General features: G+C 38.6%; 2 protein-coding genes across 4 annotated transcripts in view; one reads left to right on the forward strand and one right to left on the reverse strand.

Annotated features, from left to right (window-relative positions):
- Positions 1-5,418: 5,418 nt before the first annotated feature.
- On the reverse strand, positions 5,419-14,359 carry GPATCH11 (G-patch domain containing 11). The gene is made up of 9 exons (XM_058164474.1): positions 14,264-14,359; positions 13,754-13,838; positions 12,494-12,720; positions 11,711-11,752; positions 11,507-11,627; positions 10,319-10,409; positions 8,441-8,551; positions 6,957-7,038; positions 5,419-5,883 (listed from the first exon to the last, which is right to left on the reverse strand). Exons 2-9 carry the CDS (start codon positions 13,801-13,803, stop codon positions 5,828-5,830), a joined length of 780 nt encoding a protein of 259 aa, XP_058020457.1. The 5' UTR covers positions 13,804-13,838; positions 14,264-14,359; the 3' UTR covers positions 5,419-5,827.
- A 26-nt stretch (positions 14,360-14,385) lies between these two features.
- Positions 14,386-26,146, forward strand: part of HEATR5B (HEAT repeat containing 5B) — a 62,789-nt gene continuing 51,028 nt past the window's right edge. For all 3 annotated transcript variants that reach the window (XM_058164486.1, XM_058164490.1, XM_058164498.1), the window contains exons 1-10: positions 14,386-14,499; positions 16,943-17,109; positions 19,075-19,286; positions 19,880-19,988; positions 21,383-21,532; positions 22,444-22,615; positions 22,885-23,042; positions 23,910-24,159; positions 24,700-24,855; positions 25,775-26,025. In XM_058164486.1, coding sequence (XP_058020469.1) covers positions 16,984-17,109; positions 19,075-19,286; positions 19,880-19,988; positions 21,383-21,532; positions 22,444-22,615; positions 22,885-23,042; positions 23,910-24,159; positions 24,700-24,855; positions 25,775-26,025 — 1,584 coding nt within the window. In that variant the 5' untranslated portion in view covers positions 14,386-14,499; positions 16,943-16,983. The remainder of the gene's footprint in view (positions 14,500-16,942; positions 17,110-19,074; positions 19,287-19,879; positions 19,989-21,382; positions 21,533-22,443; positions 22,616-22,884; positions 23,043-23,909; positions 24,160-24,699; positions 24,856-25,774; positions 26,026-26,146) is intronic.

Genomic DNA, 26,146 nt, shown 5'->3' on the forward strand with positions numbered 1-26,146 from the left:
AAGAGCTATGGTGGCGCTGTGGTTAGAATGCAGTACTGCAGGCTACTTCTGCTGACTGCCGGTTGCCTGCAATTTGGCAGATCGAATCTTATCTGGTGATGTTCCTGATGATGAGGGTGGTTCCATCTGTTTGGTTAGTGGGAGAGGCAGATATGGTGGAAGTGAGGGGCCATATCGATCTTTGGGGGCGCGTGCTCGCTGTTTAAAAGCGATCAAACGCCCCGCCCCCTCAGACTTTTCCCTTTCCCCAGGTGGCCAGGATCCTCAGAGCTTGGGCCTCCAGTTGATACTATGCAATGCACGGTCCGTGGTCAATAAAGCCCCCCTGCTTTGCGATCTTATGCAGGAGGGATCCGCGGACCTTATGGGCATTACGGAGACCTGGTTGGGCACAGAAGGGGGAACTCCCCTTGTTGAAATGTGCCCACCGGGTTTCCGAGCATTCCATCAACCGAGGGCCCAAGGTAGGGGTGGGGGGGTAGCGGTTGTTATAAAAGAGAGTCTGGAACTGAGGGAGACCACTGTACCTCAGATAGCCGGTTGTGAATCCCTCTTTGTGAAATGAGGTCATAGGGTGCAGGTGGGCTTGTTGATCACGTACCTGGCTCCTTGCTACGTGACTACAGCCCTGGCGAGCTGCTGGAGGTGCTTGCCGGGATGGTGGTTGAGATCCCCAGACTTATAGTCATAGGGGACTTTAACTTACCATCAACCGGCTTGTCATCAACGGCGGCTCGGGAGTTCATGGCCTCCATGACGGCCCTGGACCTGACACAAATAGTTGATGGCCCTACTCACATTGGGGGAGGCACACTGGATCTGATTTTTATCTCTGGACAGTGGTTAAATGATCTGGATTTAGGAGATTTAATTACCGAGCCATTGTCATGGTCAGATCATTTTCTCCTTCGTCTAGATTTTCGGACCGCCGCTCAACACCGCAGGGAGACGGGACCAACATGCTGGTTCCGTCCCAGGCGCCTGATGGACCCGGAGAGGTTCCTGATGGAGCTTGGGCCACTTCCTGAGGATCTGGCCCACGGCATGGCTGAGGAGTTAGTTGCGGCCTGGGAACGGGCCGCGACTGGCACTTTGGACCGTGTCGCGCCTTTGCGGCCTCTGACCCGGCGCAGATCTCAACCAGCCCCTTGGTTCTCCGCTGGAGATGAAACGCTGGAGAAGACGCCTAGAGAGTGCCTGGAGATACAGCCGTTCCGAGGCTGACCGGACACTAGTTAGGTCCTATAGTAGGACTTACGTAGTGGCACTGAGGGAAGCGAAGCGTTCTTACGTTTCCTCCCTCATTGCGTCGGCAGATAACCGCCCGGCGGCCCTGTTTCGGGTGACCCGCTCCTTCCTTCATCAGGAGGTGCGGGATGACCCCTTACAGGGCCGTGCCGAGGAGTTTAGTGGTTATCTATACGATAAAATCGTTCAGCTTCGGGACGGATTGGATCAACAGTGGGTAGATTCAGGAGAGGGGCTGGAGACACGTCTTGTTGAGACTATTTGGGATGGATTTGACCCTGTGACTCCCGAGGACATGGACAGGTTGTTGGGGCGGTTGAATGCCACCACATGTTTATTGGATCCGTGCCCCTCCTGGTTGGTGCTGGTCACATAGGAGGTGACACGAGGCTGGCTTCTTTGATGGAGGGTGTTTTCCCCGCCGCCTTGAAAGAGGCGGTAGTGAGGCCCCTCCTCAGGAAGCCCTCCCTGGACCCGGATGTTTTAGGAAATTATCGTCCTGTCTCCAACCTTCGCTTTGTGGCGAAGATTGTTGAGAGTGTGGTGGCACGTCAATTACCCCAATACCTGGATGAATCTGTCTATCTAGACCCGTTCCAGTCTGGCTTCCGACCCAGGTACAGTACGGAGACGGCTTTGGTTGCGTTGGTGGATGATGTCTGGAGGGCCAGGGACAGGGGTTGTTCCTCTGCCGTGGTCCTATTAGATCTCTCAGCGGCTTTTGATACCATCGACCATGGTATCCTGCTGAACCGGTTAGGGAGTTTGGGAGTGGGAGGCACCGTTTACCGGTGGTTCTCCTCCTATCTCTCTGACCGGTCGCAGACGGTGTTGGCAGGAGGGCAGAGATCGACCGCGAGGCCCCTCACATGTGGGGTGCAGCAGGGGTCGATTCTCTCGCCTCTCCTGTTCAACATCTATATGAAGCTGCTGGGTGAGATCATCAATGGTTTTGGGGTGAGGTACCAACTGTACGCTGACGATACGCAGCTGTACTTTTCCACCCCAGGCCATCCCAACGAAGCCATCGAAGTACTGTCCTGGTGTTTGGAAGTTGTACAGGTCTGGATGGGGAGAAACAGGCTCAAACTCAATCCCTCCAAGACGGAGTGGCTGTGGATGCCGGCACCCCGGTACAGTCAGCTGCAGCCGCGGCTGACTGTTGGAGGCGAATCATTGGCCCCAGTGGAAAGGGTGCGCAACTTGGGCATCCTCCTGGATTGACGGTTGTCTTTCGAAGATCATCTGATGACCGTCGCCAGGAGGGCTTTCTACCAGGTTCGCCTGGTCCGCCAGTTGCGCCCCTTCCTTGACCGGGATGCCTTATGCACGGTCACTCATGCTCTGGTTACCTCTCGCTTGGACTACTGTAATGCTCTCTACATGGGGCTCCCCTTGAAGAGTACCCGGAGGCTCCAGTTGGTTCAGAATGCAGCTGCGCGGGTGATAGTGGGAGCCACACGTTGCTCCCATGTAACACCTCTCCTGCGCAGTCTGCACTGGCTACACTTCAAGGTGTTGTGACTACCTTTAAAGCGCTCCATGTCTTAGGGCCAGGGTACTTACGGGACCGCCTGCTGTTACCGAATACCTCCCACCGACCTGTACGCTCGCACAGAGAGGGACTCCTTAGGGTGCCGTCCGCCAAGCAATGTCGGCTGGCGGCCCCCAGGGGGAGGGCCTTCTCTGTGGGGGCTCCCACCCTTTGGAACGAACTTCCCCCTGGACTCCGGCAATTGCCGGACCTTCGGATTTTCCGCCGCGAGCTGAAGACCTATTTGTTTGTTCGCGCCAGACTGGCATAGGATTTTAATAGGATTTTAATTAGTTTTAATGTTTTAATATTTTATAATTCGGGGTTTTATTTTAAATGTTTTAATTTGGCCATCTGTATAATAAGTTTTTTAATTATGGTTTTATGTGTATATTGCTGTTGTTTTATTATGGCTGTAAACCGCCCTGAGTCCTTCGGGAGAAGGGTGGTATAAAAATTTAATAAATAATAATAATAATAATAACCAGGCTCAAGATTGACTCAGCCTTCCAACCTTCCGAGGTGGGTAAAATGAGGACCTAGATTGTTGGGGGCAATATGCTGACTCTAAACCGCTTAGAGAGGGCTGTAAAAGCACTGTGAAGCAGTATATAAATTTAAGTGCTATTAAACCAGGTATATCCAACCTGCAGCCACATTTAGCCCCACAAGTTAAACAATAACACGTATAAAAAACAAAGGACATTTGCTATTTATATACATTAATTATATTTTTATATGCAGCCCAAGACAATTCTTCTGCACTCAGTAGGCAAGCCGAAAGATTGCCATCCATGTTCTAAATCATTTAATGTATTAATCAATTAAACAAACCACTATAAAGCACAATAGTGAGGATACAGTCAAAGGTTGAAAAAAAATGTAATAATGATAAAATGAAGTAAAACTTTAAAAAAAGGGGACAAACATTAATGGAATCCAGATATACAACTATCTCAGTCCTTTCATATGTCATCTAGCACATATATTGCTTTTGTCTTCTCATTTCTACAATATAAAGAAATGTTAAAAATGAACAATATATCTCCTGACTTCACTTCTTTAGTATACTTTGGAAAAAGAAAAGCTAGAGCATTTTGAACTCAACCCCAGATTCTGCAAGAGGTGGATTAGAGGATCTTTGACAGATTGGTAGTAAAAAAAATAAAGCTTTTGGAAAATGTTGTTTCAAGCTTGTTTTTTCATAGAAATTATATTTGCTATGAGTTTTTAAAATGTATGAAAGCGAATGAAATCTTAATTTTAAGAAAGATAACCTATCTCTTTTATTTTTAAGAACAGGGTGGTGGTCTGCGAAAACATTAGTTTTAAACAGAAAAAACACAGACTTTTAAGCCTATAAGGTAAAGAAGAAATCAAGGAATTTTTTTTTAAAGGAAAATTTGAAGTTTTTTCTACCTGCATCTACTGACTTACATTAGAGATTATATCCTATAAGATGGAGAATAAGATGAATCAAACCCAAAGGAAATATGTTGGTCAAAATAAGTAGATCCGTAAAAATTCTTGGCTCAAAAACATTGACAATTATTAATGGATTATTATATTTTATGAACACGCCAATGAATTGTGACCTGTAGATATAATAAAGGCATTGTTTTACTGAATCATGTAAATTTGTATGCAGGAGTTTCCTAAGACCTGGAAATTATTTCAAGGGTTTTCCAAAGTAAAATAAATTGAGAAAGGCTGAGCTAGACTTACAATATGTTTTTAACAGATGAAACTCTACAATTATTTCTGATAGTTTCCCAAATCTCAGATTTTCCATTACCTTTTACGAAAATATCTTGGTTGGGAAGCTAGCAACTTGGAAGAATTCCAATGTGAATTTGTAGCCATATTAAACTATATGAACTAGTTAAAGCTTGAATACCTGTTTTGCTGGCTGCTAAAGATCATTTTGTTCTAGACCAGGGCTCTCCAACCTTGGCAACTTAAAGTTGCCAAGGTAGGAGACCCCCGGTCTAGACAACTTGGGATAAGACTCTTGAAGAGTCTCTGTAAAAGACCATTGAAAAAATAAAATAAATGGTTAAATCACAACATGTGACATGTTGATTGGTACAGAGGAATCCCCAGTGCTAAGTCATGCTGTCAGCCAGGTTATTTCTACTTTTGGTTATTTCTACTTTTGGTCAACTAAGGAAGAGTTTGTAGAAAAGTTATTCACACAGATTGCAAGAACCTTAAATTTTTTTGTTTGTTTGTTTACATTTATATCCCGCCCTTTTCCGAAGACTCAGGGCGGCTTACAGTGTATAAGGCAATAGTCTCATTCTATTTGTATATTTTTACAAAGTCAACTTATTGCCCCCCCAACAATCTGGGTCCTCATTTTACCTACCTTATAAAGGATGGAAGGCTGAGTCAACCTTGGGCCGGGCTTGAACCTGCAGTAATTGCAGGCTACTGTGTTCTAATAACAGGCTCTAACAGCCTGAGCTATTCCGGCCCTAAACTCAAATCAATGATTAACCCAGCAATGATGGTCCATAAATCAAATCACAGCTGCATGTCTATAAATTAACTCAATGTTGCTTAATAACTTTGGCTAAAAAGCTAAGAACCTTAATAAAGAGGAGAAGAAAAGTCTTATGTGTGTTGAAGAATGGATTATTTTCCATGAGCCCCTCATTAAATCCTATATTCAAAGTGTTATTGTGAACTTAAACACAATAATCTTCAAACAGCTAAATTCATTGTTTTAGGGTTTCTTGAAATTTTTACTTTGCTGAAATCAAAGCATGCATTTATCCAATCTAGTCAATTCTGTTAGATTTTAATTTTGTTTTTCAGAAGTAAACATAGGATTAAAAATAATAATAAAAAACTTGGAAAAATAACATATTAGTTCCTATTCCAAAGAATTTTTAAATAGAGAAGAAAACCCATTTTATACCCAAATATACAGCATTGAGAAACAACCAATTTGCTCAATGAAAATTATAGAACAGCATAGTTCACAGCTCTGCTCTTCATTGAAATTACAGAATTTTGCTATTGTTTTGAATTTTGATATATTTATTCGTGATCTATATATGTGCTCCCAGGGCAATTTGAAGATAGATCTTCTTGATCTGCAAAATAAAAAAAACACAAATTTGCAGAATTTACAAACATGCATCCAGTACTAGATTATAAATTTGAAATGGAAAATGTATTTTGTTTCAAACTCAAAGCAAATAGTGCATCTGAAATGTTGTGGGTTACTGTATTCTGAATTTTATCTCAAGCAATGAATACTCTAAATAGGCAGTTCTGAGCTTGTTTCTTCTTTAAGTTGCCAAGTTTTATTCCAAGGTCAGAACAGCACACCTATGTTAATTCTAACCTCAGAACAAAAACTCTTAGGCCACTGTCACAGTGTGACTGGGCTCTTTTAGAACTGGAATAATATTTAAATTTTCAAGAGAGAATCAATATAGAGAAACTGAGATGGTGACTGAAAGCTTTTATGCTTCTTTACAATTTACAGCAAAGAAAGAAAGATTCCAACTTTTATCCAATCTCTTTCCTGTTTTGTACTTTGGTGAACCTATCGTCTTCTCTGGGACTTTACTACTCTTCCTCCAGGGAAACCAATAGTTGACTTTCCTTCTCCCTCATCTGGGAACCAACCACTGCTCTGCGCAGTGATTGCAGCTTTACTCTCCAATTTCTTCTTTCAAGCCACTTCCTTCTATAAGAGTCCTTGTAGTTGTAGTTGTCTCTCCTTGTTTCTCCCTTCGTTTCTCTTTTCTCTCCTTCTCACTCTCCAATTTTGAATTAGATCAGCAGCATGTCCCTCCAACAATGCCTATATACGAGGCTTGGCTAATGCACAATGCTCTTTGCTAGCAGCAAGATCAGGTCATCAGCCCTTGCGTCAATACATCTGCACTTCCATGGTAAAACTGGATTTCCTCTCTATTTTCCCTCTCCTTTTGCTGACTTACACCATCATAAATGCAGCCATACTAGTCCATTTTTTGATATAAAAGATCAATGACTATAGTAAAACATCCTGAAGCATCAAAACTCTGAAGGAAAACCCTAAAAAATAATAAAAAAGCAATGCAATCAAAATAGATTATGAAAAAATAAGCAAAATTCCACAGAATTTGAATTGTTGTTTGATATTTTTTAAAATCAAAAAATGATTTAGGTTTACCTTGGTAGGCTGTTCCGCACCAGATGCAATAGAGATACTCTTCTCTTAAGTAAGTTGTTAAACTGATTAACTTTTCTGATTCCTGAAAAAGCGTCAATAAATATATCGTTTAATGCCATTGAACAGATCAAACAATCTGAGAAAGACATGAATAATCATTGATTTGGCAATGAAAGGTTACATTAAATGAATTAGAATGTTTAGCTTCTTCTTTTGCTGCTCCTATTAAATGACTATTTTGGGACTCTTAATGTCTCTTATTACTTCCTCACTATTTCTTCTTACTACTAGAAGAAATACTGAGGTGAATCTTATTTATGCATCTTATTTATTGGCACATAAAACCATGCATGAAAGAATTGATCAGTGAAGTCACTAAAAGTCAAAATATTTGATGGCACTTCATCAAAATATACATCATATGTAATTTATTATATGCTACAAGTCATTTTTTGACTCCTATCCTGTTTCCCCTAAAATAAGATATCCCTTGATAATAAGCCCAACTGGGCTTTTGAGTGCATGCACTAAAATAAGCCCCCCTGAAAATAAGCCCTCCCCGAAAATATTTAAATGCATGCGCAGCCGGTCCCCGCCATTTCCCATGGTTTCCTCCATGCACCCCAAAATAATAAGACCTCCCTGAAAAAAAGGCCAAGCACTTATTTCGGGGTTCAAAAAAATATAAGATAGGTTCTTATTTTCGGGAAAACACAGTAGTGACCACATAGTTTTCCCCAATGATGATCTATCCCAAATGTGGTCTTTCACATCTCTCAACGTGCCCCCATTGCCACTGTAACTAAATCCATCCACCTTGCTGTTGGCCTTCCTCTTTTTTTCTTCCATCTTTCCCAACATTACAGCCTTTTCCAGAGAACTAGGCCTTCGTATAATATCTCTGAAATAGAATCATTTGAGCTTGGTTCTTTTTACCTTCAGTGAGAACTTCAGCCTGATTTGTTCCACGATCGATTTGTATTTTCCTTGGCTGTTCATAGTATTCTCAGGAGTCTTCTCCAACACCAAAGTTCAAAAGCATAAATACCCTACACTGTTTCTGAAATAACAGAGCTTACACTATTGTGACTCAGGAAACAGGACTACCAGCAGCAAAATGGGACACAGTTATAGTGACAAAGGATACACTGTGGGAAAATCTGAAGGACCAGTTTAGGGACAGACCATTATGAAGAAAATCTATCTATGTGGTCTCTAAGAGCGGAAACTGGCTTCATGGCACATCACAGATCGATCAATGTATATTGTGCTAATGCACACATACATGGATGCACTCAAGCTAAACCAAACTCAAGAGTGATGAGAATGCATGCATTTTGTTCAACATTTATATTTACTAGCAGTAAATATTTATATTCATGTCTCACCTAGTTTGGTAATCACTATGGAGCATCATAACACAAAGAATTACCTGCCAGTCCACCAAAGACAATTGCTAAAACAATATCTGAACATGTACTTACATTGAGTTCATCTTCCTTCTCCTCCTCCTCCTTTTCCTCTTCTTCTTCCTCTTTGTCTTCTTCAGTCTTTGGATTTAACCAGTACCAAACCTCTTTGGGGACTTCAAGGCCCTTAAATAAAAAATGGCAATAATTCATATTCTACACCAGGGGTGTCAAACTGGTATCCCCGCAGGCCGGATGGTTCACGCATAGACCATGCCCACCCAGCTCCGCGAATGGGAAAATCGTCTTGAAACGTCACGTAATGGCAACGTAAGCCGCAAGTTTGACACCCGTGCTCTACATTATCAGATTTTTTTAACTGCTGTAACCTTTTCCCAAATGGCAAAAAAATTATATTAAACACAAAGAGAAATTTTAGGAGACACTGCATATTAATAAAGTTCTTGATAGACCTCATTACCTATTTTATATTATCAATCAGATTATTCTTTTGAAATGGACTTTTTGGTGATGAGGTGAGTTCTGCTTTCATGATATCATTGTGGCAGGTCTGCTTAGCCCTACAGTGTTTAAACTGTAGGGGATGTAGAATACCATCCACAATGCTTTTTCACATATATATGAAACTGCTGGGTAAAGTAACTCAGAGATCTGAGGCAAACCTAACCATGTGAGGCCTACCTTACATCTTCCTATATCAATTTCAATTTTAGATTACTATATACACTTAGAACCATTCATTTAGTAATTATTCAAAGTTTGGCACTGAAGAAAATGACTTATGACTAGTCCTCACACTTAAAACTGTTGCTGCATCTCTGTGGTCATGTGATCAAAATTCAATTGCTGGGAAATCTGCAGGTATTTACAATGGGTGCAAGTCCTCAGGTCATGTGAAATGCCATTTGCGACCTTTCCAGTTGGCTTCTGAGAAGCCAAGTCAATAGGAGAAATTGGATTTGCTTAATGACTGTGTGAGTCACTTAATGGCCATGGCAAAAAAAAAAGTCATAAAATCAGGTGTATCTCATTTAACGACCACCTTGCTTAGCTATAAAAGTTCCAATCCCGATTAAGATTTCAAGTTGAAGAATACCTGTAGTTCCAATGAAGGCTGTTCTACAAGCTTCAGTTGCTGCAAGTAGTCACTTCTCCATAAGTAATGTGTAAGGCTGGGGTCACGTTACATTCAGTCTCTACAATCTATACGAGCTGCCAGTTACTATTTATACTTCAAAAATATTACTTGACACCCAAATATTTGCTGGAAAATTATTTCATGTATGCAGTAGCCAGGATTATAAATCATGCTTTGCAGAGCCACTGATGCCTCCAGCATGGTAGTTAATTTCAGCTTGAGTACTTGGCTTATGATGTCTTTGCTATGGAACTTCCTAATGTTTGCTTTTCATCTAGATGTTTGAATGACATACTGTATTGTTCCGAATATTCTGTATTGGATTCTCGTTCTACAATCTGCTTCATTATTTTTATAGAAAGGGTTGTATATACACTCAGTTAATAGTAATAAACAATAGAAATAAAAATGCAGCCCAAGGCACAACAACACAGGTTATAGATTTGATTTTTTAAACATATTACATTGCAGTACTAAAAAAAATCTTTCAAAAAGTTGGCCTTGTAGGTAGCAATCTTGTGAACAGCCTCCTGCTTGCTGACATACGATTCCAGGCCAATCATTTGTATAAATCTAAAAGACTTTTTTTTAATAAAAAAAATCAACTCATGGATGTACCAAATGTATCTACACTGATACATATTTACAACAAGGTTGTAAAATGTTTCCATAGTTTGTTGAACTCCACTATCTGTTTGGAAGGCTAATGTAGATAGATCAAGGCAGGGCATAAACTCTCATTTCCTAAGCCTCTACAGGCCAAAATCATAAATAAAGGTTTTATTTAAACTTACTTTCTGTGTATCTAATTGTTGGCATGCTTTCTGACTTTTCTCGAGGTCCCTTTTTACTTGCAGTTGCTCCTGCTTGGTCTTCAATCTCATTCTTAATAAGACAATGACAAAACCACAATCAGTAAATTTAATACTACTACTGCAATGCTCGCTACATGGGGCTCCCCTTGAAGAGCATCCGGAAGCTCCAACTGGTCCAGAATGCGGCCGCGCGGGTTATAGAGGGAGGACCTCGTGGCTCCCATATAACACCTATCCTGCACGGGCTGCACTGGCTCCCGGTGGTCTTTCGGGTGCAATTCAAGGTGTTGATTACCATCTTTAAAGCGCTCCATGGCTTAGGACCGGGCTATTTACGGGACCGCCTAGTGCCACAAACAGCCTCCCACCGACCTGTGGGCTCCCACAGGGAGGGCCTCCTTGGGGTACCGTCGGTGAAATAATGTCGTCTAGCAACCCCCAGTGGTAGGGCCTTCTCTGTGGGAGCTCCTGCCCTCTGGAAAGAGATGCCTCCGGGGCTTCGCCAACTCCCCGACCTTTGGACTTTCCGCCGTGAATTGAAGACTCTTTTATTCCGCCGAGCTGGGCTAGCCTGATTAAGTAATTTTAAATGGGGTTTTAGTTTTTATATTACTTAGTTTTTAATTTTGGCCACTATTTATATAAATTTTAGTTTTGTTTTTATTGTATATTTATTGTATCTTTTAAATTGGCTGTTAACCGCCCTGAGTCCTTTGGGAGAAGGGCGGTATACAAATGCAATTAATAAATAATAAAAATAAATAATAATAGAAGACTGTATTTTTATAATAACATTTTTCCTGTTCCGGATATTAATAAACTCAATATATGAGCTAAAACAGAGTAGCTTCATCCCTAAAATTGTGTTTTAAGACAGGAAAGAATCTGAGGTCCTCCAGGAATAGCTGAAAGTCCCAGCATCTTTCTACAATGATCATGTTGGGTAGAGTTGCTGAGTGCTGAATTAGGTATACAGCAATCAGCATTAATTCTGTAAAATTCCAGCAAGAGATTTTATCCAGCTTTATCTCATAGTGCCAGGATTTACACCAGGAACCTTCAACACACAAAATACATGCTGCCCAGGTGAAATACAGCTCTTGCCTAATTATGGCATTAGCAGTTAAAAGAAACTGTGAGAGGAATAACATAAATGGAGAACACTACTTGAAGAGGTCAGTTGTCTGCTTTTCCACTTGTTTTTTCACATGCATTTTTTTCCTGTAGTTTTCCAGCTTTTCCTCAGCTTTTCGTTTTTGTAATTCTTCATGGCCAAGCCCACTTCTTCCTGTCCCAAATACAAGCAGTTGTTTGACGGATTGAGCAACGCCATATTTAAATGAAAGAAAAAAGGTCAGATATTTCACAAACCTGTGGTAATATTCAGAGGAATGGGTTCAACTATCCCCTTTCCTGCAGAAGGAAAAATGTATTTGCTTTTAGTAGAATCACAAAATAACAGTAAAATAACAAAATAACAAGCTTCATCGTGCTTGCTATCTTTTATCTTTACCTTTTACCTTTCTGATTTTATTGTAATATCTTTGATTGCTGTGAGCTGCACAGTCATTGAGAACTGGCTGCTATACAAGTTTAAAATATTAATAAGAATAATATTTACTGTATTCCCTCCTATATGTATATTTTTTAATTTCTAAGATTTATACCGTTTTTTTCTTCTATGAACTCAACAATCTGTTCAATTGAAGCAGGTTAGCCTGCAAGACCATACTGGTTCTTTGATCTTAAGGAACTCAGAAAGACACTCCACTCTTCTGTAATATTCCCAAGTCAGTCACTTCATGAATTCTATTTTTTTTCTCCAATGTATCATAAGACAATGGCAGAGATTCGAAGGTTGGCTTAGAGTTGGAAAGAACTCAAGGCTCAAACAAACTCAGACAAAAAGTTAATCAAGCAACTTATGGAGTAATCAATTTATTTCATTGAGTTGTTGAGACAGTAAAATTGGGAGCAAGGAGAGAGGACAAATGTGTTGAGGAAATGTAATAAGTAAATTGCTAGATGTCTCTGGCTCCCTTTTCCATTATTGTGCTAGCTTCAGATTTTGTACCAGCACAACTATTTATGGGGCAGTAAAACCCGATACATTAGCATAGTCACAGTTCAAAAACTGGATGTGGAAAAACTCACCACTTTTGCCAAGAGGCTGGCCACTTTTGTACCCCATCTTCTGGAGCATAGCAAAGCCTTTATTTTCATTCCCCAAAGCAACATTTAAAACCATTTCACGTTGCTCTTTTTCTTGTTCTTTGATGCTCTTTTGCCTACTTTTCTGGTTAGCTTCTTTTACTTTTTCCTCTTTTTTAAAAGTTTCCTTCACACGTCTCAACATCGGCATTCCTGGCCTGATGTCCTGGCTGAACAAAACAAAATTTAAAAAGTTACCTAAATACAAGATAGTGTCAAAAAATCATTATCCTGCTTTCAGTATGTTTATAGTTATTCAAAACTTTTGGGGGGATTAGGGTTAGGATTACATAGGGCTGGAAAAGACCTTAGAAGTCTTCTAGTTCAATCTCCTGCCCAAGGCAGGAATCCTTATTCCATTCTGGACAAATGGTTGCCCAGTCTTTTCTTAAAAACCTCCAGCAACAAACCACCCACAACTTCAAGAGGCAAGCTGTTCCATTGACTAATTGTTCTCACTGTTAGGAAATTTCTCTTTAGCTCCAGATTAGGTCTCCCTCTGATAAGCTTCCATTTATTTTTAAATTGATCCGTTCTTCCTGATGACAGGTCTTCAAATATTGGAAGATAGCTATCATGTCACCTTCGAAGTCTTCTCTTCATTAGGCTACTAATGAAAAGTACCCTTACTTAGTACTCTTAGCCATTCCTCATTGGACATCTCTACCTCATTTCAAGAAAAACAAAAACAAACCTGAAGTATTCAACTAATCGTTTGAGACTTCAAAATGGAGTACAGAGTTCATACAGTGATATAGCAACTTCCCTGGATTTACAAATTATGTAGCCTATTTTGCTATGGGAAATCTCTAATTTTTGTCGATGTTCATACTGTATAATACATCAATACACTTTAAGGATTATTTAGTAAGCATAAATGCTGAATAATGAATTATATTGTGTTTAATAGTCTTATTGATTTTTCCTTCTTCCATTTTCTTTTGTAAAACAAGAAAATATAAATATGCCGTAGAAAATTATGGTACTTGTTCACCTGTATTTTAGTGCTAATTTAACTCTATAAATTACATTCCTCAAAGCTGTCTATGTAAGCAGAATTTTAAAGCAAAATGTATGTTTGTGAATTTGTACCCAAATTTTTAATTGGGTATTGGATATTTGAAATTTCATAAAGCCATTTAAGGTTCAGCATCCTTACTAGGCAAAGGCAAACAGGATATACTTAGAAAAACATCCACTTACTTAATATTAATAAATGAATCAGACATATAATCCTCTTCTGCATCATCCATGATTCATATCAATCTTCCACCTCCAACCTTGCTACCTATAAAAACAATTCATGATTATTTTAAAATGCATCAAAAACACCTTTCTTTCTAGAAAGAAAATTCCATACTTATTAGATGCAACGTAAACAAACCCTGAATCTGATCTTTGTAATGCAAACGTAAACAAACCCTGATTTCTTAGCTAGCCAGAGCATCAGTATCAGCATCAGCATCATTATCAGCATCAGCACAGGAGAAAGCCAAAGCAGGGCAATGATAGGATGTTGGTTTGTTGCTCTGTAAACTCCAAATTCAGGTCATACTCATTCGTGGAAACTCACTGGGCGAGGTTACTTTACTTAATTCAAGTTACCTATCTAGATTGCTATTGTATGACTGATGTGAACTAGGACTGATCTAACCATCACGCAACCCCCGGCAGCAATACTCAATGTTTTCTCCTCTTAGTGCTAGTCCTTACCGATAAGAAAAACGCAGCGCGCCGAAATCGTTCATTCCCCAATTCCTAAGCCGCTGCGCCATTGCGCCTGCGCCTCGGTTGTGGCCTCACTTCCTGGGTCTCGAGAGCGCATGCGCAGAGGAGCCGGCGCTGCTTCAGCTGGTGGTGGGGAAAGGCCGGACCTGGTGGGTGGGGGGGCGACTTAAGCTGCGGCGACCTTCGGGGCTCCGCTGGATCGGTGGCCGCCGCTGCTTCAGGTGGGACGATCGGTCGGGAAAGGTTGGGCAGGGAGACGCGGGGCTTGCATTCGGTGGGGAAGAGCTCGGTGGGGGAAAGGTGTGGAGGGCTGAAAAGACCGCAAGGAGGAAACGGGAGCGCGCAGGACCACGGCAGCCTCTCCGGGTGGGAGCCGCTCCACCTCGGGCTGCCCATTGAGGCACCGCCCGCCGGAGTGGCATCCGTCGTCCCTGTGGCTGGCTTTTCCCTGGATGGGTGGATGGATGGATGGCAGGTGTGACAATGGCCCGGGAAGCTCGGACCTGCACTGTCCAACTGACAGCGGCCTCTTAAAGGTCCCTTTCCAGTAATTACATTTTGGACCGCCGTCACGGGATAGTCTCCGATCTGGGGTTGCAAAGCTCCGGAGATCGCTAGATGGCAGGAGAGAGGCGCAGTTTTCCTGTGTGTCTCCTTACTGCCCTTCAGGTTTTGGCAACTTCAGTGCTGGTGACCCTAGGATGCAAAGGATATACAGGTAGATCTCGACTTACAACAGTTGGCTTAGTGACCATTGGGGAGTTACAATGGAAAAAGGTGACTTCGGACCATTTTTCACACTTACGACCATTGCAGCATCTCTCCCCCCCCTCCCCGTGGTCACATGAATTATTTTCGGATGCTTGACAGCTGGTTCATATGGATGACAAGTTGCAGGGTTCTGGGAGTCATGTGACCTTCTTACAAACAAAGTCAGTGGGGAACCCAGATTGACTTAACAACGGTATTATTAATTTGACAACTGCGGTGACTCATTTAACAAATGTGGCAAGAAAACTGGTAAAAATTCATTTTTACGGGACAAAATTCATTTAACCGATTTCTCACATAGCAGCATAAATTTTGGGGCTCAATTGTTGTTGTAGGTCGAGGAGTATCTATATTACATAGTTGCGCTCAGGGTGGGATCCCTTTTTGTAATAAGCCATGTTTGCATAATATGCTTATCTGTCTATACATTATGGCTGCATTTTTTCTGGGGGTGCATGATGCATTGAACCATAAACTATTGTGTGGTTAGATAGAATTGCATCTGGCTGCTTGGTGTTTCAGTATGTCATAACTCAGCCACTTTATGGGGAACTCCAATATGGAACTATTTCACACATTATGCAACATCAAACCTGGGTTTGTGACATACCTCTACTGCCAATAAAAAGCCAGAGGATATCCCAGCTCTTCCCATTGGTATTGACAAGCTGGTAGTGGTAGTTTCAGAGGACTCTGGCTGAAGCAAATTACCTGAACCACTTTATTGTATGCTTCCCAGAGTCACATTTTGTGAGATGTATGTATGTATGTATATTTATTAAATTTTTATGCCATCCATCTCCTCTCTAAGGTGACTCTGGGCTGTATAAGTATGATGAAATAAAATAATTACATCTGAATTTACAGCTTTCAGTGCAAAGTTTTAAGTCAGTGCAAAGTTTTAAATTAAAAAGTTGTCTGAACAGACCCTTTAGATTCAAAAGAAAGGTATTCTTTGCCTGAATAATACATTAAGGAGCTGAACCCTGGCAATGAAAGCATATTTTATGATTCAACCATAAGTACCTCTATTCTCATTTGCCTATTAAAACTTAAAAAAAAATTCTATATCAAATTTGCATGTAATAAAGGAGTTCTTTAAGATATAGTTGCTTGTTAGAATATTTTTTCCCCCTGTTTTTATTTCACATTGATTTTTTCTTGTTAGTTTACACTGGAAATTGTAATACTTGAGATTACATTATTTTATCCTACTCATTTGTAGGTTCTGAATCTTTAAACAATATACATTTTTGTAATTAAATAAAATGCTACAGATTTCTAAAATTCATAGATAGGTCTAAGTGAAAATTCTTTGAATTAGATTTTACACTGCTGTCCATACTCTTATGCCCCAAACAATTAGTTGCAATCATAGTGCGTATTTGATGTGGTTATTGAATTATATCTTTGGGGGCAAGGATTGCACAATACAAGGAATCATGAATGAGCTAAATGGAATAAGTTCACACAACATCTAAGCCACAAAAACCTTAACCAAGTTTTCACTTGGTTGTAAATCATACAAACAGAATCACTTTGGAGTCGAACAGTACCAAAATTTAATCAAATAAATATTTCTAAGATTTTAACTGATTTAATGAGGTTTATATGGTAACCAAATTATTTATACAATCATGTGGTTACCATATATGTGTACACCAGCACACATGAATGCATGCACACATATCAGTCACATTATCAGTTCATTCACACTCTTTGATGGAGATTTTAAAATATCTGTTCCTTGTAGCAGATATGTAAGTGACTGAACTAATAAAAGATGTTCTATAAAAATAATAGATAAACCAATTCAAATCCATTTTAAGACTGTGTTAGGTGGGATATTTTAAATCTACTGTTTTTTTGTTTTTCTATTTATTTATATAATAGGAAACAAGGGTAGTTACTGTACAAAAAGAATTTCACCAGCTATGGAACTTGCTCATAGTTTGTTATTAAATGAAGAGGCTTTGGCTCAGATCACTGAAGCAAAACGGCCAGTTTTTATCTTTGAGTGGCTACGGTTTCTTGAGAAGGTGCTTGTAGCTGCTAACAAGGTACAATTTTATTTTTTATTATTAAATTTATTTGCTATCCATCTCATGATTTGACCTGATAGTTGATAATATTTTTTTTCAGCCTTTATTTTTGTATTAATGTCTCTTCTGTAATATGACTAAAGTGACATGCCTGAAATATTTTGAACTGCCTAAATATTTTATTCTATCCTATAAAATTATTGGCTGTTTTGTTGTTTGTGATTTTGATAATGCATATTTACACAGAAACTTCATTTTCTGTTCTGAGATTATTATGTTATGGGATAATTATACCATATATATATGTGCGCGCGTGTGTGTAGATGTAGGTCAGGGGTGAAATGCTCCCGATTCCGACTAGATCAGCCAATCCGGTAGCGATGACGACAGGTGGTTCGGAGAACCGGTAGCAAAAATCCCTGCCACCCCACACCCATGCCCATCTGAGCACACAATCGTCAGCGCCTTTTTTTTTTATTCTTAAAAGCATTTTTCCTACAACCGCTTTGACTGAAGAGGTTGGTAAAAAAATGCTTTAAAAGATTTAAAAAAAAAAAGGCTCTGACGATCACAGCTGAGCCGCGCGACTGTCAGAGCCTTTTTTTTTACTTTTAAAAGATTTTTTTACAACCACTTCTGCCGAAGAGGTTGTAAAAAAATGCTTTTAAAAGTAAAAAAAAGATTGGGTGCCACAGCTGATCACTTCCCACCTGCGCAATGTTCTTCTTACCCCATGCTTCATTTTGGCGTGCACTGCGCACGCGTGCACCTCGCATTTGGTATAGGTATAGGTGTATATAAGGTGTTGTTGCCCGCTGTCAGCAGAGCTGGAGGCAGACTCAAACAATGAGGAGGTTGGGGAGGAACTTGGGCTAGTTTTGGAGTCTGGAGGAGGCTCTGTTGGATGCTCTGTGTCGGATGCAGAGATAGAACCAGGGCCGTCTAACATTTCCCAGCCACCAGAGAGGCAGCTGCCTTTGGAGGCTGAGACGAGTGAGGAGGAAGAACAGCTGGGGCCTGTTCCAGATGTGCAGAGCAGTTAGGAGAAGAGAACAACGGAGGACAAGAAGTCGACTCGGGAAGTAAAGCACATGTGGAAACTGAATGGCCCCTCCCTGGCTGGGGAATAAATAGAAGGAAAAGGGGTTGTCGTAGGAGACAACAGTTTGTATTTCTGAAGCTTTTGCTCATTGTGTTTCATGCATCAAAGACTGCTTGCCAGAACTTAATTTGCAGCCTTTCGGTTAGGAGCTCAGCCTTGCAATTATTGCAAGGAACTGATAAGGTCTCTTGCTGCATTTAACTCCTTGCAGGACTCTTGCCTGGACTTTTCGGTGGGTGAATGCCATTCATTCACAAGAGGTAAATAAATAGGGGTTTTTTGTGACAAGGAGTCTGTTTCTTGCTTCTGCTAAGGCTGTGTCAGAACGTAAGGTTGAACCAGCCTTCCATCCTTTGGAGATCGGTAAAATGAGGACCCGGATTATTGGGGACAATATGCTGACTCTATAAACCGCTTAGAGAGGTTTATAAAGCACTGTGAAGCAGTATATTAAATCTAAGGGCTATTGCTATTATTGGTCTATGATCTTTCCTTTGAAAGAAAGCTGTGATGGATATGAAGTTCTTAACATAACCAGATAATTCAAGTTTTTAGTTTAAATTAAACCATTAATTTGCAATGTAAGGCTTGCTAAATTATGCACTATAATTTCCTTTCCAACTGAATGGCATCAGTGTTTTTAAAAACGCCAAAGGCATTTAAGGAAATAAACTTGAGAATGAAGCAAGTATTTTTAGCTTTATTTAATGAATCAGCTAGTCTAAATACATGGTCATTTATTTTATGTTCATATTCAAACATTAAAAATAAACTTCCAGAAAACATCTGAAATAAACATTGATATAACATAACAAATTTATAATGAACTTCATTAATTTCATATAAATGCTGAACAAGATTTGCATTTGTTTCATTAACAGACAGATGTAAAAGAAAAACAAAAAAAGCTTGTTGAACAGCTAACAGGTCTTATTAGCAGTTCTCCTGGACCACCAACAAGGAAATTACTTGCTAAAAATCTTGCTGCTCTATACAGCATTGGGGATACTTTTACTGTCTTCCAAACACTTGATAAGTGTAATGATATCATCAGGAGTAAAGATGATACTTCTGCCTATTTACCAACCAAGCTGTAAGTAAATGTCACCTGTCAGGAAAATTCCACAATCTCAGAAATATATTGGGGAATATATCCAATATGTAAAGTCAGATTAGACTATTTCATTTGATTATTTTGCGCATCCATATAAAATACTTTAAATATGCCAAATTGTTGGTAGAAGCATTTTATTTGAAGAAAATAATGTTTGAAACCACAAGGTCAAAGTTAGGAAACTTTATATCTATTTCCTTGTTACCTCACTACTAATCTGTTCATCTGTAAAATCACTGCAGTATCCAGATTATACATTCAGATTATTTGAATTTTAAAGTTTGTGCATCTTTGCTTGAAAGTATATTGACTTGATGCTCCCTTTTCAAAGACAGATGCTTTTGAGCAGATTTTGACTCTTGTGATTAAATGGACACATTTTAAGCAACAGTGGAGAAATGGTTTGCTCTCATCATCTTCCAAATAATTTTTTTTTATTTTAAAGTTTATTGTGAAAATTTGGGATTTTCCGTTGGCCTCTCTTTCATGGTCTCACTTTAGGGTTTTGGACATAATCTCTTAGTATAAAGTAATTAGAAATTATCTGATCAAAATTATCTTGATTTTTATAGTACTGCAGTGGCATGTGTTGGAGCATTTTATGAGAAAATGGGAAGAATGTTGGGCAGTTCTTTTCCTGAAACAGTTAATAATCTCTTAAAATCTTTGAAAAGTGCTGAAGTAAGTAAAAGAAATGTTCACAGAATATTTGCATTCTTGCACTGTAGTCGTTTAATTAATTAAGAGTCTGATAATCCTGATGTACAACAAAAAGTAATGTTGGACTATCTAGATCAGTGGTAGTCAACCTGGTTCCTACCACCCATTAGTGGGCATGTAGGGGTTTTGTCCAATACTGAAGCATTTTCCTTTTTTTTAATTTAATTGACTTTTTAAAAAAATTTCATGGCATTATTTTAAAACATTTTAATTAGGTTTTCATAAAATTCCCCGTGACAATTTAAATTTCTGAAAATATACTATTTGTATCGCCCATGCATAAGTTTAGTTCACGTTACGTAAGTGAAACTAAATGGTGCTATAGTGCTACCACAAACAAAAGAGCCTCGTCCCAGAATAGTTCGCGCATCTCCTCCCGAACCGGTGGGCGGTTAGAAAATTTTACTACTAATAGAGATACAAAAGTGGGCGGTAGGTATAAAAAGGTTGACTACCCCTGATCTAGATAGAAACCAAATTCTTATGTCATAGATTTTTGACATAGATCATAGATTTTTGTGGGCTTCAAAGGGTTATGGTTCATTAAAGCTTATGGCATAATAAATTTGCCTGATGTTAAGATGTCACCAAAATCTTTGTACTTATCAGGGTTGTAGTGAGGTAAAAATAGAAATGTGACTTAACGTAATTACTGCTTGAAATAAACATTGCATTGAATCTTAGTGTTTTCTTTGTATTTCCATATTCAACTAATACATTTTCATGTAAAGCTAATTCACATTATTAAAAGGCAACCAACTAAACCTGCAGCTGAGCTGAAGCACTGCTTGGCTAGAGTCATCTGTTATCCATACAGTGTACTATACCAAATAATTTATACTGTACAACTACAGGAAAAGAGTGGTTCTCTTACATGTTGGAGAAGTCGTATTTCTGTCAGATTTTAAATTTGTGAGGTGAATAGGGATTACCTCCTCTATCAGTCGCTCCTTATAGTTTCCTAGTTTAATTTTGAAAAGAAAATTAGAAGCAATTTCTTATTTTTTTAAAAAAAGAAATGGCTGAAGGAATGATAATCTCACTTTTTCAATAAGCGTGAAATGTGTCAAGTACTAAATAAAAGATTGTAATATAAGTTTAAAAAAGAATGAGTGTTGATTTATGAGTTCTATAAATTGTGATATTGGAACAGAATTTTTCAGCATCATATTTAGAAATAAGGATTATGATCTTCATACTATATTAAAAGAATATTTATGAGGAGGAGGAGGAGTTCCATTTTTACATAGAGATGCAAGAATATTTTTTCATTACGACATATACTGTTTTTAAATAAATGAGAAGCATGGTTTTGGTAAAAGTACATTATGTTTATGTCTTCTGGTGATTTGCAGTCACAAGGACGGAGTGAAATATTAATGAGTTTACAAAAAGTCTTAAGTGGCTTGGGTAGTGCAGCAGCTTCTTGCCATCGTGATATTTATAAGAATGCCCGGTCTCTCCTGACAGACAGAGCTATGGCTGTGCGCTGTGCAGTAGCAAAGGTAAGCTTGCTTAATTGTTTAAATGGTAGAAACATTTCTGCATCATTCATAGTATTTTATAGGTTATCTAGCATTCTAAGTATGCTTTCTGTGTTATACAGCTTGTTGTAGAAGAGGCACTGCCCCTATAATTATACAGCTTTTTTTCCTCCTACAACCATTCTTATAGATTCTTCTGGAAAGATTTATTTTATTTTATTTTATTTTATTTATTTATTTATTTATTTTGTCACACAGTATATATAAGCATAAGCATGAAATAACTATACGATATATAAGCATATTTATAACCATAAGTATGTAATAACTATATGAAATTGGATACAATCAAAGGGAACATTAGGACAGGAACGGTAGGCACGTTGGTGCTCTTATGCACGCCCCTTACAGACCTCTTAGGAATGGGGTGAGGTCAATGGTAGATAGTTTTTGGTTGAAGCTTTGGGGATTTTGGGAAAAGACCACAGAGTCAGGTAGTGTATTCCAAGCATTAACAACTCTGTTACTGAAGTCATATTTTCTGCAATCAAGATTGGAGTGGTTAACATTAAGCTTAAATCTATTTTAAGATATTTTAAGATACAGTGATAAGCTTGTAGTTTAGTTTTCATCACTTTCTGAAGGTGTGTAGCTTGCTGCAGAGCAATATACACATTCACAGTATTATTTCTGACATTAGGTGTTAAAGTTGAGATGCAAATCAAATATCCCAAAGGTGCTTTTTCAAAAGGCAACTGGACTTCCTTGTTTTTCTTTGAAGACATTTCGCTTCTCATTCAAGAAGCTTCTTAGCAGTTACAATTTGTTTTTAAAAGGGAAAAGAATGGTAATTGTGATGGCTGAATTCGAAGAATGAATGGGCAAAATTTTGAAAAGTATTAACAGTTTTGGGATATATTTTTTTTGGGCAGTGTTTACTAGAACTGCAAAATGAAGCTGTGTTTATGTGGACAACAGAATTAGAAAATGTAGCAACGCTATGTTTTAAGGCACTGGAGAACTCAAATTATGGTGTACGAGTTGCAGTATCCAAACTTCTGGGGACAGTTATGGCTACAGCACTGATACCAAAGCAAGCAGCAGGTATAATCCATTGAGTTATTCATATCATTATTATTTTGTTTTTCAGCAATAGACACATCGATAAGCTTAATGTGTTCACTATCAACTGTAAACAGTAATAAAAACCACATATTTTCATAGTTTTAAATTTTGTGAAAATTTTGTATTTTATGTCTGTAAAGACATTGGTATCTTTAACATGGCATAGTACTTACCAAAATCTCAAAAGGACAATGAGAACTGATTGAGAATATTCCGTTGAATAAATTTTTCTCTTTATTTGTTTTAAGTGATGCGCCAGAATGTGAAGAAAGCAACATTAGAAGAGGTTTTAGAACTCATGGCCACTGGTTTTTTGCGAGGTGGATCTGGATTCTTAAAAAGTGGTGGAGAGATGTTAAAAGTAGGAGGATCTGTTAATCGAGAAGTACGAGTTGGGGTTACTCAGGTATGTTTATTTTAAAATACTTTAAAGTGTTTTCACAATCAGGGAAACAAAAAAACCCCAGTTACATAGAACTAGTTAGAAACTAGTTCTGTATATATTAATGAGCATATAATGATTGCTTTTCATTATTTTTCAATTATATTCCTACAGTTCCAGCCAAATAAGTATATAATGAGATTCGAAGAAGTGTGCAGGAATGCCCACTGGGCATTTGGCTGTTTCTTGAAAAGTCAAGTGATAGAATTCTTTTGAAATGTAGAGCCTTTTCAACAGCAGTAACAAGTGGCAGTGAATAAAATTTATTTACTTATTTGTTTATGCTAAAGAATAAAAATCCTACATGAAACGCTCCAGGTATAGGCAAGAATAACCTCATCCTTCAGGTCCTAATTATAATATGCTATACAATGGAGTATATTAAATTCGGTAGGTAAGTAAAGATACTGGTTAAATTCCTAAGAGAAAAGCTTTGCTTAAACTCTTGACACTCCTCTTCAAGAAACTTGTAGCACTTTCGGGGGATTCCAATAACCTTGAGGCCATATATTATGAGATTGTCATATAGCATCGCAATATTATCATTATTATGACATTAAAGAGCTGGTTATGATGAGAACTGGTTATAGAGACTGTAACCAGTTTTCATTATAGATGAGATGCTACTGAGCTTGAGAAACCTATGTAATTGTAATATTAGAGGGTCTGATCTGGTATTTTCATTTTGGAAACAAAACATTATACTGTATAGTTTTAAGGGGTAGGATAGGGGATATTGGAGAATTGAAAGTAAAAGGTGTAAATAGAATTTTAAATTCCGAGTACAAATCCCAGATGCCTCAAGTAACTTAATAATTTTGAATTTTTCAGGCCTATGTTGTCTTTGTCACAACCCTAGGAGGTCAGTGGCTAGAACGCAATTTTGCAACTTTCCTGTCACACGTCCTGGATTTGGTTTCTCATCCTCGTGCAACTCAAACTCATGTAGAAGCTGTCTACTCTCGGAGATGTGTCTCTTTTATCCTCAGAGCGACAGTAGGGAGTTTATTGGGAGAGAAGGCACAGATTGCTGCTGCTAAAGATATTTGTCAGGCTATTGATAAACAGATGAAGGCAGTAGGTAAGAGAGAAAAAAAATAGTGTATGCCTGTATTGTTTTTATTATCGCTTGTCCAATCTTTTCAGTTCTAGGATAAGGAGGTGCTAGTTTTCAAATTCATTGAGCTACGTCTGTATAACACTGAATTATGTGGTTATGATACAAATTAATTCTTTTGCAACAATTGTGTGCCTCAAGAATAAAGAGTATGAAATATATAATCCAGTACAGGTAGTCCTAGATTTATGAGCAGTTACAGGGGAACCCTCGAAAAGCTACTTAAGATTCAATCCAAAGTTAAGGCCATTACAGCTTCCCATTGATTGTTCACCCTTACAACTGACTGCAGGGATGTTGTAGCACCCCACTGCCTATGTCTTCCCCATCCCACACCACCGTGCTCCACATCCTCTTCCTCACTCTGTGTCATCCATCTCATACAGTTACTGGGCTTCTTTCTCATGCACTCTGAAATACGTTTTTGGAACCACCTCCAAAGCAGTATGTTTTAAATGTAACAGAATGCTGGATTATTCACCATTTTCCAATTTGCTTTGACAGAAACAGTTGTGAATGATGCTAATATTGAAAACAAATCAGGAGCAGCAGAAGTTGCCGCAAGTCAACATGTAATGGTTTGTGCTCTTCAAGAACTAGGAAGTTTAGTTCAAAGCCTGAATGCCACTGCTTCACCACTTATACAGGAACCTTCTATAGGTAAATCATTCAGATTGCCATGCTAGGCGCACTAAGAACAATTAGTAAAGTTATTTATTTATTTCTACCGTTTAATTATGGGTGTAATGCAATATTGATGTAAAATATAAACTTAAGTCCCTGTGAAAATGAGATGTTTTTGTTTTTCTCTAGTTTTCATCCCAGTGATTGGAAGTTTAGTTGATTAAATGGATAGAATGTATTTTTGATTGTTTTGCTTATTTAAAGTTCAGTTTCCCAAATTTTTAAGGCATGGGGCAGTTAATAATGTGAAAGTGATATAATAGATACAGATTTGTAAAATGCAATCAAAATAATAAAATATTGATTTTATTGATGCTATTTGTTTTATAGCATAATCAAAAAGATGAAGCATAACCATAAAGCATAAAGATAAAAATATATAGCATAAGAGAGATTTGGGATTTGGTGTTATTTTGTGTTTTTTACTGTCAGATGTTTAATTGGTTTTTTTTAAAGTATTGCATTTTCTATTTTCAGCTTTGTTCAATGTCCAGAGTTGCTATGGTGGGAAGGGCGGCCATAGAAATCTAGATAATGCACAGTACATATATTGATTAGAAATCTGTGTCGTTTGTTAAAATTGTTTCCTACAGAAGAAGAAAAATTAATATGCTAGTGAATTAGCAAGGCAGATAAAGCCTATTTTCCAGAATAGACTATAGCCATTGAATTTGAATTTGGCTTCTATAGAAGAGTGCTTTATGTTAGGAATGCTTCTTGATGTTTTTAAGACTTTAAAAAAAATTAAAACACCAAAAATAGATAGCCTTGTATCTTTTGCTACTCAATCTGAAAAGAATTACATCGTTTCAACTTCTTTCTTTGACCAAATCTACTACAAATATATGCTTTTGGTGGGTTCCTCAAAATATTTCCTTCTCTGGTTTGTTTTCAGGATTGCTTGAGACTGTTACTTCAGTTCTTCTCCATCCTAGTATGGCTGCTCGACTTGCTGCTGCATGGTGTTTGCGCTGTGTGGCTGTTGCTTTGCCTTTCCAGTTGACGCCATTATTGGACCGGTGTGCAGAAAGGCTTAACAACCTGAAGACTTCCCCAGAAGCTGTTAGTGGATACAGTTTTGCAATGGCTGCTTTGTTAGGTGGAGTTCATCAATGTTCTCTAGGCATCCCTCATGCCAAAGGAAAGGTGAGATTGTTAACATTTGCATTTCTGGCATTGTTTTGTTTGTGCTGGGGTAGAGAAGGAGGCTGTCACAAAATAATGTTAACTATTTAATGGTATATTCCAAAAAAAAAAAAAAAGCTGC

This window comes from Ahaetulla prasina, chromosome 1, assembly GCF_028640845.1.
Source record: "Ahaetulla prasina isolate Xishuangbanna chromosome 1, ASM2864084v1, whole genome shotgun sequence".
Lineage (NCBI taxonomy): Eukaryota > Metazoa > Chordata > Lepidosauria > Squamata > Colubridae > Ahaetulla > Ahaetulla prasina.

Excerpts from the sequence above, each read along its gene's own strand:
- GPATCH11 (XM_058164474.1), bottom strand. The coding sequence starts at position 13,803 with ATGGATGATGCAGAAGAGGATTATATGTCTGATTCATTTATTAATATT. Across the intron at positions 11,753-12,493 it reads CCAGCCTCTTGGCAAAAGTG|GAAAGGGGATAGTTGAACCC; the intron begins GTGAGTTTTTCC and ends TTCCTTCTGCAG. Across the intron at positions 5,884-6,956 it reads GTGCGGAACAGCCTACCAAG|ATCAAGAAGATCTATCTTCA; the intron begins GTAAACCTAAAT and ends TTTATTTTGCAG.